Source organism: Branchiostoma lanceolatum, chromosome 11, assembly GCF_035083965.1.
Source record: "Branchiostoma lanceolatum isolate klBraLanc5 chromosome 11, klBraLanc5.hap2, whole genome shotgun sequence".
Taxonomy (NCBI): Eukaryota; Metazoa; Chordata; class Leptocardii; order Amphioxiformes; family Branchiostomatidae; genus Branchiostoma; species Branchiostoma lanceolatum.
In genome coordinates, this window is record NC_089732.1 from 11284681 (window position 1) to 11301864 (window position 17184).

At 40.1% G+C, this 17184-nt stretch overlaps 1 protein-coding gene across 2 annotated transcripts in view; it reads left to right on the forward strand.

Annotated features, from left to right (window-relative positions):
- The window catches only part of LOC136445388 (phospholipid-transporting ATPase ABCA1-like), a 35824-nt gene extending 19878 nt beyond the window's left edge, over positions 1–15946 (forward strand). For both annotated transcript variants that reach the window (XM_066443372.1, XM_066443373.1), the window contains exons 25-48: positions 294–399; positions 927–1138; positions 1673–1745; positions 1868–2002; positions 3066–3220; positions 3801–4036; positions 4157–4251; positions 4853–5048; positions 5524–5632; positions 5786–5860; positions 6263–6432; positions 6852–7029; positions 7470–7585; positions 7755–7902; positions 8308–8431; positions 8896–9025; positions 9580–9700; positions 10209–10277; positions 10819–10925; positions 11164–11305; positions 11778–11912; positions 12423–12619; positions 13243–13486; positions 13967–15946. In XM_066443372.1, the coding sequence (XP_066299469.1) occupies positions 294–399; positions 927–1138; positions 1673–1745; positions 1868–2002; positions 3066–3220; positions 3801–4036; positions 4157–4251; positions 4853–5048; positions 5524–5632; positions 5786–5860; positions 6263–6432; positions 6852–7029; positions 7470–7585; positions 7755–7902; positions 8308–8431; positions 8896–9025; positions 9580–9700; positions 10209–10277; positions 10819–10925; positions 11164–11305; positions 11778–11912; positions 12423–12619; positions 13243–13486; positions 13967–14158 (3465 nt within the window). In that variant the 3' untranslated portion in view covers positions 14159–15946. The remainder of the gene's footprint in view (positions 1–293; positions 400–926; positions 1139–1672; positions 1746–1867; positions 2003–3065; positions 3221–3800; positions 4037–4156; positions 4252–4852; positions 5049–5523; positions 5633–5785; positions 5861–6262; positions 6433–6851; positions 7030–7469; positions 7586–7754; positions 7903–8307; positions 8432–8895; positions 9026–9579; positions 9701–10208; positions 10278–10818; positions 10926–11163; positions 11306–11777; positions 11913–12422; positions 12620–13242; positions 13487–13966) is intronic.
- The last annotated feature ends 1238 nt before the right edge of the window (positions 15947–17184 follow it).

Genomic DNA, 17184 nt, shown 5'->3' on the forward strand with positions numbered 1-17184 from the left:
CTTCGATTCTAGGAAACTGATCCACTCTATAAAAGATTATAATGTACATGTGCAGAGTAGCATGAGAATAGTTAGTAGTATATATATGCAGAAAGTAGTTTAGTCTCCTGAAACTGTTAACTAATAGAAGTTGCTGTACTTTTGTACCTTATACAATTGTGCAGTCAAGTTATCTAATTTTTGGTGGAATTTCTAATGTCAACTGGTAGGCACTTTCTTATTAAAGTTTATTTTTCACAGTATGTAGACTGATTTTGCCTCAGACTTAACATCCATTCCGCCTTGTGTTTTAGTCCCTTGGAGATGAAGGACTTGGTTCGGAGGTGTCATCAGACACCAGTGATGACACAGCCTCGGCCATGTCCAGTGTCCTGGACATGCCTTCTGGGGAGATCACAGGTCAGACAGTCTCTTCTTTAGAGCCAAGTTTTCTTGTTTCTTGTTCAAAGTGTTTACTTGTCTCTTCTCTGACTTGCACAAGAGCATTGTTTAAACACTCAGCTAACTGCAAAAGATGTGGGGACTTAGCAAGTGAAAATGTGTAGGCAATGTCTCAGAAATGTGTGTGTGTGTGGGGGCATCATTGAACTTGACCTTCGTTTTCCCAACTCTCTTGCCACCTACCAAATACTGAAATAGCCTATGGATATCTATCCACAACTTTTCGAGTTATGCTCACACACACATACACAATCATGTAACAAACACACACACACACACATACACACACACACACACACACACACACACACACACACACACACACACACAGGGACACAGAATTGCAAATGAGCCACAACGTTTTGGTGAAGGTAACAAGAATGACTCTGAGGCCTGTGATTTATGCACAAAGCCTGGATGTAGATTCGGGTCACCTACACTAACTTGTCCTTGCTTACAATTTACAGTTTTCTCATTTTTTTCAGGCATCTTCAATGAAAGTGTGGTGAACTCCCTGGTCATGTCGCACATTCCTGATGCAAAGTTGCTGGAGAACATCGGGAAGGAGGTCATATTCCTGCTACCCAACGGCCGCAGCAATGGTGCTGCGCTAGAGAAACTGTTCTCTGATCTGGACGCAAACCTGGACAAGCTGCACATCTCCACCTATGGCATCTCTGACACCACCCTGGAAGAGGTCAGTCATGTCAGGCTTTTAGCTAGGATTTATAGACAGGGTGTCCAAAATTTGGGTTGGTGGATCAGACTTCCCCAATGGGCTCTTTGGATTAACAATTACCCTTTTGCTAAGTTGCATTTCAATCAATGTTCATGTTGTTCCAGTGTCTAGTATGAGGAAAAAATAGTCGTAGAGTGTGTGGGGGAAACACATGTACATTGTGTATGTAATTACCAGCTGAGGGAAACAGGGTACCCTCTGACTGAGTGTCCCCTGCAAAAAGGACTGAGCATCTAATTTCTTTATTTCCTTAGTGTGTCCAGAAGACACCTTGACACCCTGCTAGCTGGTCGTGATCGATACCATTGGTACCTACAATGTAACAGCCAAACATGATTGTTATGATAAAAAAAGTTACTAAACATAACTAAGTCTTAAGCTGTTTTGAATGCAAGTAATACCTCACCAAATTTTAAGTTTACAATTTAGTTCTCTTCAGGAAATCACGTGTCCTGTTGTGACTTTAAATCATTTTTTTGCCTTTGCCTGCAGATTTTCCTGAAAGTGGCTGAGGAGACTGGAGTGGACATGGATGTGGAACAGGCAATAGAAGAGATCACAGAAGGTAACATTCGTTCTTGTCTTTTGTAAATAAACTTCATCTACTGAATACAAAACTACTTGTCTGCTCTGTAGAGCCTTAAGATAAAGATAAATGTTTGACTGAGTGTGTTCCTGCTGTTGTAGGTGGCCAGCTGCCTAAACCCATCCTGCCAGGCCTGCGCAGAACCATGTCTAAGGAAGAAAGAACTAGCAAGAAAAAGATGAACGCCATCTCTATCGACGTGCCAGACAACCTGGTACTAGTGGATGAAGAAACAGGTAATTATGTCCGGGATGTATACTTCTATGGTTAAGTGAAATGTTCTTCTAATGATCTGTTTCTAATTTGCATTGTCATTATCAACAAGACAAAACATCTACTAACTTAAAGTTAAACTTAGTTATTTCCATCAGGGTACATAGTTCTGCCACCTTGAAAAGATAAATCCAACCCAACATTCCCCAGTTTAATCCACTCCTGTATAGCTACATGTAGACTGTGTGTACCTGGGAGATGCTGCACCAGAGATTTCTCAAACCCATTGTTTTTCAAAGTGGCAGATTTATGTAACCCACTGATTAATGTTACTGGAGGTTACATCTTAACAACAGTGTATGCCTGACATGTACTAACTAATTATAAGAGTTTACACGTTTTTATGGTTAAATTCTTTTGATTTATTGTACCAAGGTAATGGTTTTAGACAGTTCTTAATGATATATTTCCATTCTGTATAGAGATTTTTACTGTCTTGGCTTACAGTGATTACTTATTGATTAACAGTCATTTTGACAACTGTGCACTTCATTGCTTGCAAAGCTTGCTGACATTTGGCTTTCCATAAACTGCTAATCTTATAATTTGTATTTCAAATCTGTCTTTTTCTTATCTGTTCCTCCTTCTGTCGCTTCCTGCTGCTCAGGAAAGGTCACTTATGTAAAGAAGCCAGGTAATCATCTTAAAGATTGAATTGTGTGTTTAATGTAATATGACCATTTTGGGATAAGGGGTGCACTGGTGCACCTAACCTAAAAATTTAGGTGCACAGAAAGAACTTTTGGGTGCACAACATAAAGTAGAATGTCAGTCACTCAGCAAAATGTAATTACAAACCTTACTGCTTCTCTTAAGAACTTCAATCTGTTATTCTGATTAAAAGCTAACTTCAAAATCTTACACAAGTAAGGCATAGGAAAAAGTACAACAAATGTTGTGTTGCTTTCTTTGATACCCACTGTCAAAAATTAGATGCACAGCTCCAATTTTGGGTGCACATAAGTGCACATGCACCCTGTATTTTCAACCCTGTATAACTGTTGTGTTTATTACATGTACTTTTAGTGCCCAATATTGATGACGACCCAATGGAGGACAAGAGAGGAGGCCAGGGATCGTATCAGATCAAAGGTCGTGACCTGATCAAGCAGCAGTTCTGGGCTCTGTTTGTGAAGAGGTGGCACCACACCCGCCGGAACAGGAAGGGCTTCGTCGCATCGGTAACTCTTAGTTTGAAACCAACGCTATATTTTCTTCATTTCTAAGCTTTTTTTTTGCCACATCTGTCTACCTGTTTGAATTGTTCTTTCCTTAATTGTTCAAACAAAAGTAAGGAAAAATGGAATGTATTGAAAGCCAATGGGGTAGACTTTGGGAGCAGACCAAAGCTAATAAGGCTGGACTCCAGGCTAATGAAATTGTGAAGAGTACATGATTTACCTTGAAGTTTGTGAAGTCAATTGAATAGTCAATTCAGTACCGTACGTAGTCCAGTGGTTAGAGGCCCTGCCTCTGGAACTAGAAGCGTGAAGTAGAAACGAGAACTAGAAGTGAGTTTGTATCCCGGCTGTGTCGCTCACCCGACATGCACACTACAAGAAAGGGTTGCAGTCCTTAGGACGTGACGTTAAGCCGTGGTCCAAGGTTCATAATATGCTTTCGGAATTTCCCTGTTACAATAAACCTGTAAAATACTGTACATAGCATCTGTCTTCTCTGTCACAACCAATGGAAGAATAGGTCTTCAGTGAGCTGAACTGGATCGATATCACTCTTCATTTTTTTTTCTTTGTTCCCCAGATCATCCTGCCAGCTGTGTTTGTGTGCATTGCCATGATCTTCGCCATGATCGTCCCACCCCTACAAGACTACCCTGCACTGAAGATAGACCCGTCTCTCTACAAGGGACCAGCAAATCCGCTCTACACCTTCTTCAGTAATGACGCCCCCGACAAACCGGAGACCGATGCCCTGGTCGCTGCCCTGCTCGACCAACCAGGAATGGGCACCAGCTGCATGAAGTCTGGTCGAAATAGGTGGGTTATCAGCAATTATGTGATATCCAACTGCCAAGTGGCTAGGTTACAAGACTTACAAATTAGTCAATGGTATGAAAAGTAAACACAAGTAACAAGTTTTTGTACTGTTCCTTCCAGTGAACCAGTGTGTAAGAAGACCAGGTCCTCCTGTGTTGTACCTGAACCCAGGGCCATCTCTGATGCAATGAGGAAGATGTTTGATGCTCAGAATGGTAGGTTTACCACATCTCATTTTCAACATGATAAACAAGGTAAAAACCAACTTGAGATCTTATCGAAATTTTGTCAGTCATCTATTTGTGGATTCAAAAGTTTTTGATACATTAATAGACTGACTGATCTTGAGGTAAATCAGATATAATTCTATAAACATTACATCATCAAAATATTTAATTACGCTGCACTTCAATGAATTGTCTGTAAACAAGTAACTACAACTAGTAGAAGAGTTGTTGTTAGTTTTCTTGAGGTTCTGATAATTCATTGATTCTCCATGAAAAAAATAACCATAAAAGGTAGAAGACCATATGTTATATTCTTTCATATCTCTTATGGTGATTGTTTTTTTATTCCTTTAGTCTACGTGATTTTGTACACAGTTGATAATGCTCTATGTTTTGACAGTCTTCTCATTGCTGTGATTGGAAACTAAAGTAAGGAAAGTGATCTCGAACCAGATTCTATTTTAGATATCATTTAATCTGCATGTTTAACCTTCTCCCTGCTGCCTAACTCTGTAAACAATAGGGAATTGGGTGCCAAATGGCTACTCTAGAGCGTAAAGGTTAATATTTACTGTATCTCCTATCCTAGCCAACTTCACCCCCTCCATGACACATCCCTCCCCGGACTGTTCATGTGAGACCGGCAGTTCCGTCTGTCCCGCTGAAGCGGGCGGACCGTTCCCGCCGTGTGACATCGGAGAAACGGGAGATTACCTCATGAACATGACAGGCCGTAACATCACGGACTACCTGGTCAAAACCATGGATAGGTACAGAAGGAACAGGTAAGAAACTTCTGTGAATAAACCCGCCCTGTCCGTAGCAACCACCTGTCCTCGGCAACCATTTTTCCTCAGTCTCTTGAGGGGTTGCTGAGGACAGGTTTGACTGTAGAAGAATATTTTTCTTTGGACACAACCTAAAGGAATTTTACTGGCTGATGTATCAGCAACTTGTAATGAAGGTAGCTTTTTTTAAGGGCCTTAAATGGACACTGCTACCGTAACTATTCGCCATGTACATGTGGAACAGTCCATTTAGGTCCTGAGGGAGGTTGATGAGTTGGTGACAAAGTGTCAGCCAGGTACTACATGTAAGCATCTTCGAGGTCGTGTCACAAAAACTTTATTTTTTCCTGGGTAAGAAAGTTTTGTTGTGTGATTTGTAGAACATTGAATACATTATTTTGCACTAGTCATTATTTTGATTAAGAAATTCGTCATTTATACATTCATATCTTCTCTGTACCCCTACCTGTAGATATGGTGGGTTGTCCCTGGGTGAGATCAATGACCTTGTTGGCGAGGTTAACTACACTCTGTTGGCCAGGGTCATTGACAGGCTGGAGAAGAGGATCAACTTCACATTGGTGAGTGATTCTGACATGGTTGAATTTTAGAGCTTATTTAGTGCATTTTGGAAAAAGAAGTTTATTTGCTATCAGTATAGTCTCTGTTAAGTTTTTATCTTATCTTCAAGACTTTAGCTTTGATAATGTTGTTTTTTACCCTCCATTTCACAGGTTGAAAGCCATGACAACCTCGTTGAGGCTATCTCTGAATTCATCATCAATCTGGAAACCAGGGACAATGCTAAGGTACGATATACAGTCAAACCTGTCTGTAGACTTGAATGACCACTCATTGGACTTGACGAAAATTGTAACAGTAGACCACTTACTGTTGGCCACTTACTAGACAAGACAAGTATTTCAAGCCATGTACACTGTAAAAGGAACATTGTATATTTTGTTTGTTTGTATCGCATATCTAGTAAACCGCCTCATGGCGTAACACACCGAACAGCACAAGTTGCATATCTGGGCAGATATATTTCGTCAACTCACACCGGTAAGGACCCAGGATTCAAACTCAGGACTTCATGGTTCTGGGCCTAACACCCTGCCATTACACCACCACGAAGCCACTTTTTTTGATAGCAAAAGCAAATATTGTATGATATATGGTATCAATGGTAAGAGTATATGATTTCCATGCAGGTCTGGTACAACAACAAAGGTTACCACGCGATGGTCGCTTACGTTAACGTCATCAGTAACGCTATCCTGCGCGCCAACCTGCCGTCTGGTACCGATCCCCGTCTCCACGGTATCACCGCCTTCAACCATCCAATGAACTTCACCAAAGAACAGCTGTCAGAGGAAACATTGTAAGTATCTTGTCAAGAACATTTTTATACCTTTTATCGATTGTCATGACATCTATATTTTTGGAGTGAAAAGAAAATGGCAGTCTGTGATACTTTTTAAAGGAAAACATCCATGTTAACAGAAATGCATTATTATTCATATTGATAATATTTTGCAAATTACAAAAACATACAAAGTTGAAAAACAAATTTCCTCCCTTTTGCCTGGTAAAAGAGCCTTGACCTAAATGCTATTATATCACAGTCCATAATATTGCTTTGAAATAAGTTATTACATAAGTAAGTTATAATATACAGACCTCAAGGCCTAGGTGTATTTTGTTGACATTTTGTTTGTTGAGTTTTCATAGTTAGATTTATGTTGTTTTGTAGAATGATGTAGAATTTCTAATTGATATAACATGTTTTATTTCACAAAGGCTAAAGGGTGGGGCTGATGTGGTCATCGCCATCTGCGTCATCTTTGCGCTGTCCTTCGTGCCGGCGAGTTTCGTGGTGTTCCTGATCGGAGAGCGCGTCACCAAGTCCAAACACCTGCAGTTTGTGAGCGGGGTGAACCCAACTGTGTACTGGTGTGCCAACTTCACCTGGGATATGGTACGTTTAGGCCGTACAGATTCAATTTGGTGCTTCTTGGATTTAAAACATAACACTGGGCTGGAATAGGTACATAAAACAGTGTCTTCAGAGTGTTATCAAAATTTGGTACCTTGGAATGTTATTTCAGGCAGTGACATTTTTTCCTACCAGCCCAAGATTTCATCTTGATTGCTCACAGAATTCCTACTTGAAAATATCCAAGCTCTAGAAATGCAATACCAAAGTGACTAATTATAAAAACTGTAGCATTCAACAGGGATAACAAACATCCCTGTCCTTGGTGATGAACATGATGTAAATGGCCACTGTGGTACTGTCATGTCCTTAGTCTGACTCAAAGTAACTGATCAAGCCACTGTGAAAACTGCAGTGGAGAAAGGAATAGAAAGAGATGTATATATATTTGTTAACATGTTGATATATTATTTTCTCCGTAGTGTTCCTACCTGGTGTCTGCCATGCTGTGTGTGTTCATCTTCGTGGCATTCCAAAAGGCTGCCTTTGTGTCGGCTGCCAACTTCCCCTGTCTGCTGGCACTACTGCTGCTGTATGGGTACGTACAGTCTACCATGATATTCTGTTTGTTCTGCATAACCGGTAAACCACCTTTAGGTGTAACACACCAGTTTTGAACTGTAGGTACAAGGTGCATACGACAGGTCAAGCAGTCTTTTTCTGTTATCACTGTCTCACAACATTTTCACCGCTCTTCCCCCCTACAGTTGGGCGGTGACCCCCCTGATGTACCCGGCTGCGTACGTGTTTAACGTCTCCAGTACCGCGTACGTGGTGCTGACCAGTATCAACCTGTTCATCGGCATCAACGGCACCGTCGCCACCTTCATCCTCGAGCTGTTCGAGGATGACCAGGTAACGGAACATTGAATAGTTTGTTAAAAGTTGTGCTGCTGACCTACTAGTACTAGCGGCATTGTGTCATTGATCTGTCTTTATAGTATTAACTGTGGTAATCAGTATAATGTAAGTTAAGTTTAAAACTGTATTGAAGAGGCTACCAGATCAGTCCTACATGTACATGTAGTATGCAATTGTCATGCCATGCGTAAGGGTTACAGCAGAGCAAAAAAGCCCAGCAGAGTATTGTAAAAGAGCATTGTATGAAATAAAACTAGAAAATAGCTAAAAGTAGTCTGTGTTTTTTTATGGCCATCATGTTGATAATTATTTCTTGGACAGTTTGCTGGCACAGCTACCACATGATGAAAACTTCACAAAAAGCCCCTTGTCTTACCCCCCTCCCCCATCTTATTCCAGGAGATCATCACCATCAACAACTACCTGCGCCAGGTGTTCCTGATCTTCCCCCACTTCTGTCTGGGGCGTGGTCTGATGGACATGGCCAGGAACCAGCTGTATGCAGATGCCTTCTCCCGGTTTGGTAGGTTCATTGTTGACTTTGTATGATTGTCTAAAAACTTTAAGGTAGTCCCATAGCCTTTTGAGGCAGTATGGGCAGTGAGTTGTTATCCATTGTCTCTATGGCATGGTATTGGAGGGCAGGGCCCATCCCTCTCCTTCCACTTCCATTGTTTTTAATGTGAGTGAAGACTTGTTTCACTGAATTTATTTCTCTGAATTTCAAATTGTTTTATTACCCTGTCCAGTATCTTTACTGTTAGCTGATTTCCAAAATTTCAAAAGGAGCTTTTTGTACCCCTCTTTCTAACCATTCCATGCATTTTCACAATTGTGTATACTAATTTTTCTACAGTTGGAGTTACAGTAGACTGCATGTATAGAAGACAAAGAAACACAATCATTGTATGCTGTTTTCTTCCTTCAAAGTATTCATACGTATAGGAAAGTTGTGACCTTCTAATTATATTATCTCTTATATTGCAGGTGAAAACACATTCAAGAATCCGTTTGACTGGGACCTTGTTGGGAGGAACCTGTTTGCTATGGTGATGCAGGGACTCATCTTCTTCACCTTCACTCTACTGGTGGAGTACAGGTTCTTCATTAAGCCCAGGTGTGTACAGTCATGGAAATCCTGATAATCAAGATACTGTATGTACATGTACGTGTGCATGTACATGTATGTGCTTGTGTGTGTGACTGTGTGTGTGTTAATTTGTGTGACGCTGTGTGTTTGTGTGTGTGTGTGCATATGTATTTGTGTTTGTGTCCATGTGTGTGTTTGTGTACATACTATGTGTGTCTGACAGTAATGTTAATGTGACACTGTGTTTGTGGTTTGTGTGTACATGAATGAATGCATGTGTGTTTACTTACCTAATAGTATGTATTCCATTTAGTATTTTGCAGTTTGTAATTTTAGCAGTTGGGGGAAAGGGAATAGTTTACTTAATCTAATTTTAATGAATAACAAACATCACTGCCTCAAATGTAAGTAATCAAATTAAGTTAAAGTTAACAAATCAAGAATTACAGACAGTATTACTAAACGTTACAGACTGTTGACATTATCAGATTAACAAGTCAAGCAATTTTTGATGTTAGGTAACATTTGTCTAATGTATCCTCCTTTTCCGTACTTAACAGTTGTTGTTTGTGTGTGTACAGGAAAGTGGACAGTGATGCCCCTGCCCTGGAGGATGAAGATGAGGATGTTGCTGAAGAGAGGGAGCGAGTGAGCAGGGGAGACACTCAGGGGGACCTGCTGGTACTAGAGGAACTCACCAAAGTAAGCCATGGGATTTTTAATGCTTCTTCTTTGTTATTACATGCTTAACCTTAGTAAGTTGAGGTTTCCAAGGACGGTATGTATGACGCACACAAGACTGTAAGGTTTGATCCACTCACACCAGGAAGGACTTTTCAATAAGTGTTGCAGACTCTTTATCGTGCATAAGGTGTGGCTCTCCTCAAACACGGAACCTCCATTTAACGTCCTATCAACATGGGACATCCCTAACCGGAGTTAGGTACTCATTTTCGTCTGAGTTTCAATTCAGTCGTTAGAACCACTCAAGAGTGGCAAAAAATTGTCTGCAGGAGTCCCTTAAGCAGAGGTGGCCCACAGTACAGGTTTGACTGTAATAAAGAAAGGAGTGTTTCCATCATACAGTAGAAAGTAGTTTTTTACCTTCAGGATTTTTATTTGTTGACTGTAGCCATAGTGGTCTACAGTCTTATCTTTCAAATCCATGAGTTCTAACTAAAAATACCTCAATGTTTCCTGCCTTTGTCAGGTGTACCAGTCCCGTGGCAGGAAGAACCGTGCAGTGGACAGGATCTCTGTGGCAGTGCCAGCTGGAGAGGTAAGGATGATGATTATAAGTGGAGAACAGTTACACAATGTTCAAATGTACCTGGTGCCATTTGTACTGACAGAAGCATCTGTCCTTGGTGCTGAATGCCATCCATACAGACACAACAATTTAGGAGCAGTGGCTGGAGAGGTTTTAATTATTAGTAGAAAACAGTTACACAGTGTTCAAATGTACCTGGTGCCATTTGTACTGACAGAAGCATCTGTCCTTGGTGCTGAATGCCATCAATACTGACACAACAATTTAGGAGCAGTACTGTCTGGAGAGGTTTTAATTATTAGTTGAAAACAGTTACACAATGTTCAAATGTACCTTGTGCCATTCGTACTGACAGAAGCATCTGTCCTTGGTGCTGAATGCCATCAATACTGACACAACAATTTAGGAGCAGTGGCTGGAGAGGTTTTAATTATTAGTAGAAAACAGTTACACAGTGTTCAAATGTACCTGGTGCCATTTGTACTGACAGAAGCATCTGTCCTTGGTGCTGAATGCCATCCATCCTGACACAATGTCCCTTGCTTCCTAGTGTTTTGGTCTGCTGGGAGTGAACGGTGCAGGGAAGACCACCACGTTTAAGATGCTGACAGGAGACTCCTCTGTGACTAGTGGGCAGGCCTGGCTCAACTCTTACAGGTATCAGCATATGATGTCATATGAGCAGGCTATTAGCTAGCAGGGGGTCAGGGCATCATCAGGATGCCCTGCACTGAGAAAATAGGAAATAAGACGCCCTAATCTTGAAGGGGACGCCCATGTACAGGTAGTTTGATTTATTAAAGGTGATTATATAATAAGAGCCTTAACGTTTCATTTTCATAAAGCAGAATGCATAATTTGCAAAACTGGTAAACATGTTTTTTTCCTCCTCCAGTATCCTGTCCCAGATGCGTGATGTTCACCAGTCCATGGGGTACTGCCCACAGTTTGACGCCCTGGACCCTCTGATGACTGCCAGGGAGCACCTGCAGTTCTACGCCAAACTGAGAGGGGTCCCCAACTCTGAGATAGACAGGGTCAGTAGTAGTAGTAGTTTAGTAGTAGTTGTAGTATGTAGTGATAGTCCCAAAGTCTGAGATAGACAGGGTCAGTAGTAGTAGTAATTTAGTAGTAGTTGTAGTATGTACATGTAGTTGTAGTTACAAAGTTTGAGATAGACAGGGTCATGCAGTAGCAGTAGTAGTTTAGTAGTAGTGGTAGTTGTACAGTAGTAGTAGTTAGTAGTAGTAGTAGTTGGTAGTAAAATAGTTTTTGTTCTTCATAGTTTTTAGATCATTTGTACTTGGGCCACAGATAATTTCTGTACATTTTGTATGTGTATCAGAATCAAGTCCAAAAATGTGGTGAAATGTGAAATGAAAGAGAAGAATGAAAGAGAAAATTTCTAGTCACTCAACCATTTCAAGGGTGTAGCTTTATAAGACTATAAATCCTAGATAAAAGCCTGTTTATAATCTATTGTATACATCTTTGTTGTATACATCACAGGTTGCTCGTTGGGGAGTGAGGACCTTGGGTCTGTCCCAGTATGCTGACAAGTGTGCTGGAAACTTCAGCGGAGGCAACAAGAGGAAGTTATCCACAGCCATATCTCTCATCGGGAACCCTCCTGTGGTCTTCCTGGTCAGTATATGATCTTTATCATATTTTCAGTTACCATAGTCACCTAGGGCACTTTGCACCTAGGTTGTAAAAGTCAGAATGCATTGTACTTGTGCTCATTCGAGCCCAACCACCAAAGAAGCCACACTTGGCAAACATGTCTGAGTGTGGATTTAAATAATGTTTCTTAACAGGAACTATGTGGCTACAGCATCCTTTCTAAAGATTTATTTGAGGTTGCCTACATAGTTTTAGTCAACAGTTGTTTTTGAAACTGTACATTTTTGTAAGTGTGGCATACTAGTACATGGCTGGAATACTGTTGTGTCAAAAAAGAAAAACTTGACATGTCAAATGTTTGCTAATCCAAGTTTTATTTTCCAAATGTAATCCATTCTATTTGGCTTACAGGTTTCCTTCTTAGGACAGGATATTTCACTCATGATAGTGATACATGTATGTATCTCATCAAGGCACAGAGCTGCTGAAATTTTCACCATAGATTAAGCTTCATACTCCTGTATCCCTTAGGATGAGCCTACCACAGGGATGGACCCCGGAGCGCGACGGTTCCTATGGCAACGTATCACCAAGCTGGTGAAGGAAGGGCGCTCCGTGGTGCTGACATCCCACAGTATGGAGGAGTGCGAGGCCCTGTGTAACAGGATGGCCATCATGGTCAACGGCAGGTTCAAGTGCCTGGGCAGCGTCCAGCATCTCAAGAGCAGGTACGATTAACCTCTGTCAACATTAATCTGCAAAACGTAATTCTGCCACTTTGAAAAACAGTGGGTCTAGTACAGCACACCCCAGGTATACATGCACAGTTTAGATATACAGGAGTGCATTATACCGGGGGATGGTGGGTTCGAAATCTGTTTGGACATATCTTTTCAGGGTGGTGGAATTATATATCCTGGTTGATTACCTTTAGGAGATGTAAGTTGTGTTTCTTCATAGCTTTCTTTAAATGGGTTACAGTGGAACGTCCTTTGTTCATAATGAATTTTACCAAGTTGAACGTTTAAGATAAGATTGAGGATGATTTTTGCAAGAATTGCTTAACAACTGTCAGAACAAAACAGTTATGGTAGTTTCATTTTCATCTGAAGGCGTATACGGCTTACTTTATGACCTACAGTGTAGGATTTATCATTCCTTTGAATCGTTGATTATCTTCCAAACGTACAAAAATCTGAAAGGAGCTTTAGGTTACATGCTTTCAAGAGTTTCCTTGTAATATATGAATTCCACATGTTCCAAATCAGGAAACATCTTGTGTGTGTACACTGTGGTCATGTGGTCATAATTGTCAGTATCAGATTTCACATTTTTCAATTCTTTCCCTCAGGTTCGGTGATGGCTACACTGTCATGATCAAAGTAGGCGGCGACATGCCGAGTGTTCAGCCTGCCTGTGACTTCATGGCCGCCACCTTCAGCGGAGCAGTGCTGAAGGAGAAGCACCACAACATGCTGCAGTACCAACTGCCGTCACAGGGGACCTCGCTGGCCCAGCTGTTTGGGGAGCTGGACAGGAAGCGCCAGGAGCTGAACATTGAAGACTATTCAGTCAGCCAGACTACACTGGATCAGGTAAGGATTTACTTTGCTATCTGTTGAAAGAACTACATCCGGAAATACATCAGTACAATGTATCAGTACATTGCTATCTACAAGAAAAAAATGTAAGAATCTATAATTCATGTCCAGATACATGTAATTTAAAGTTGAATGATATGTTTTATTTGTTTGTGGGATCATTTGGTTTCCACGGAAGAACATGTCATCCTTTTATAGACCACAGAATGCAAATTCCGTATTAGAATCTTCCATATAACTTCCAGATTAAGTTATTTCAAAAATGAATGCATGGATACAAGAATAGCTGGTGCAAATGACAAAGTTCCACTCAGATAATAGGAATTTTTCAACCAATCATATCATGTATATTGTTTCTTGACCTATCATGCATCATTGTATCTCAACCAATCGTGTTCATTGTTTTTCAACCAAGCATGCTTAATGTTCCTTGACCAATCGTGTGAATCTTATTCTCAACCAATCCTGTTTCAGGTCTTCATCAACTTTGCCAAGCTGCAGACAGACGGTATTGATGACGTCATCATTCCAGAGATGTCCGACCTGATCAGGGAACCTCGGAACGGACATGCCTCTAATAACGGAATGTACTTCTCGGACATACGCACTAGTAGTGAGATGGCTCTGTTTACGGACACAGCTTCTATGACTTCTGTTGAAGCATGATGAGGATAGATTGGCAGTGACATACGCACCAGTAGTGAGATGGCTCTGTTTACGGACACGACCTCTATGACTTCTGTTGAAGCATAATGAGGATAGTACGGCAGTGACATACGCACTAGTAGTGAGATGGCTCTGTTTACTAACACAACTTCTATAAATTCTGTTGAAGCATAATAACGAAAATTCAGCTGTGATAAATTCTCCATGTGACAGAAAATATAACACAATTTGCACAATGATCTGGTGTAATACAGCCAAGAAAGCGTTTTTAAATGTAAGTATAATGTTGTTGCCATTTTAGAGTCTCTTGCACTCACTATGAAGTTAGCAAGTTAGTAACATTACATGTATCTGTGTTAAGTAAGTCTCATGTCATTTGTATGTTATTCCTGTAATTTAAGATGTACAGTTTTGTGCAAGGATTGCAGTAAAATTTATCTTCACAAGAGAATAATGTCAGATTTAAATGCTTAAAGTGTCATCATTAGCAAAAGTGCATGTAAATGGATTGCAGAAAAGCTGCGCACAACAAGAAATGCAATAGCAATGCAAAGATAGTGAACAACAGATGGTAGCAAGCAGAAAAGTGCACAAATGTCAAACGAAAGAAAGTATTTTGTGTTCCTAGACTTCACTTTGGTGTAAGGTGTAAGCATGTGGCCAGGTATTTATCATGGGCAAAGTTAAATGATCAGAATGATAAGAAGTTAAGCACTGTCATTGTTTGCAGTCAGTGTTCATGTTTAAGACTTGTCCTTTATATAAGATTGCGTCTAGTTTGTGCCTAGTGCAATGACTTAAAGACTTAGTCTCATCGGATGATATTGGATTATGAAATGACAGTTTACAAGAATGTTATGGCACACATTTGATAATACTTGTCGTCAGTAGCTCATTGATATTGAAAATGTTTCAACCCAAAAACATTTAATACATTCCTTATAAAGTTAAGATTTTTAAAGCTTGGCATTAAACTTGAATGTATATGTTGAACAAAAACAAGTATGCAGTAACATTTCTACAAGATTGTAAACTAAACTTAAGCCTGTATGATGAACTCTTAAACTTAAATGTTTATGTTGAATGAAAACAATTATCTCCAAAACAATGGTTATAATCGGTTACATCTCTACAAGATAGCCAACGATATTCATAACAGAGCCTATGAAAATGATGCTTGTAAATGATTGACTAAATATGTACATTTGTGATCATATTCTGAATAGGATGCTGCTACATCTAACTGAATATACATATTATTTGAAAAAATGACCCTATTTTTGTGAGTGCGGTGCGGTGTTGATAGAAAGCTATGCAAATGGTGATTCTTGCTTGAGAAAGTTTCTATGTGAAGGACAATACTCAAAGTTGAAAGGAAACAGTATTACATGCGTGAGGAGTGCTTGTAGCATTTTATCCTAATTGATGTTAATTTTTCTATATTTACCCAAGAAAGCTGAAAGAGATTTCTTTGAACTACTTTCGGCACTTAGATGATATGTCAATAATAAAGTTTGTGTGTTTTTTCTCCAGAAATTGTCAATCAGGCATTGACTCAAAAACAGGTTTGAAGTTGCACAACTTGTATTTTAATCGTGCATGTATTGTTATTAAAAATTTGTAATTTTAAACATGCAGTATTGTGCAAATATTTGCTGTATATGTGTACATAATACTAGTTTTTCTGGTTTTCAATATATTGACAATGCGGTGCACCTTTCTAAGTCATTTATAATTCACTTGTGTGGTATAATACGTGGAAACATAATAAACATGGGAAATAGCGAACTGGTTGTACTTTTATCATCTCTTTTTGTGTTCTTGCTTTCTGATAAAACTGTTACTGTTACTGTCAGGAAAGTTATTCAGTTTTCTTAACAGTATTTTAAAATTGGATTGAGAAAAACACTACGATGCATTGCGGACTTACACTGGTCTATCTTTTTACCATACCTAAGAGATCGTTCGTATATTCATAGATATGTATGTTATGTGTACAGCGTATACGTGTAGTTTTTATTTTTATTTTTTTTGGGGGGGGGTCGACGACTGCAAGCAACCTGCAAACGGTCTGCCGCTGTGACAGCTAGACGTCGAATCAGCACAGGATACTTTAGATCATGCTTATCTACCATAGTCAATCAATTGATCTTTTGGTTTATTCTTGAAGAATAAAGGTGATTATTAAGGGTTCGACACACAAGTGCACACAGAGGCGCGGGCTCGGCTGGGATCAACACTACGTTCATGGCAAGTCAAGACGATTTCAAAGAGTTGCATGACGCCAGGCCACATTTCCTTAGGTATGTAGTAAGATCAGAAGCCATAAAAAGCTAAATTATGCCATCAAAGTTACCTTTATTGCATAGTTTCCCTACTTCTCTCCGCTCAACAATAGAAAACAACACATTGGCTGCAATCGGGCAATTGTCACCCTTTCTTCCTGCGTGTCAAGGGCGTCACTATGCGGATTACGAAGGAACGGCACATGAATAATGTTGGAAATACGATTTTACGTTAGATATTTAAGAGCGACCCCTAGCAGTCAATGAAATAAATGCCGCAGATTGACTAAAGCTTCGTGATAGCGGCAGATTCGTGATTGGTTAATAAATTCTACATTGACCAATCAGCATACAACAGTGTCTGATGTGCGGTAATACCCTTGAGCCGCACAGCACAGTATATTTCCGCGAGTGAGCGGTAGAAAAAAATAGTGCCACCGAAATGGTTGAATCGTTTGTAAAAACTCTAACATAACAGCCAGCGAGGAATTAACTTAACTGTACGGCAGTATGATAAGTCGGCTTTTAGATCGTACGAATACGATTATGAAGTTTGACCAGTCGGCGTAAAATGGGCGGAACTTTTCAGCTGACTACTGGGGTGAGTCGGCAAAGCGGAGCGGAGTCACATTGATTGGTCAATAAAGTTTAATTGACCAATAACCATACAACAGTGTCTGATGTGCGGTAATACCTATAGTATTATCCGTATGTTATCAAAGAGAACCAATCAGCATCCAC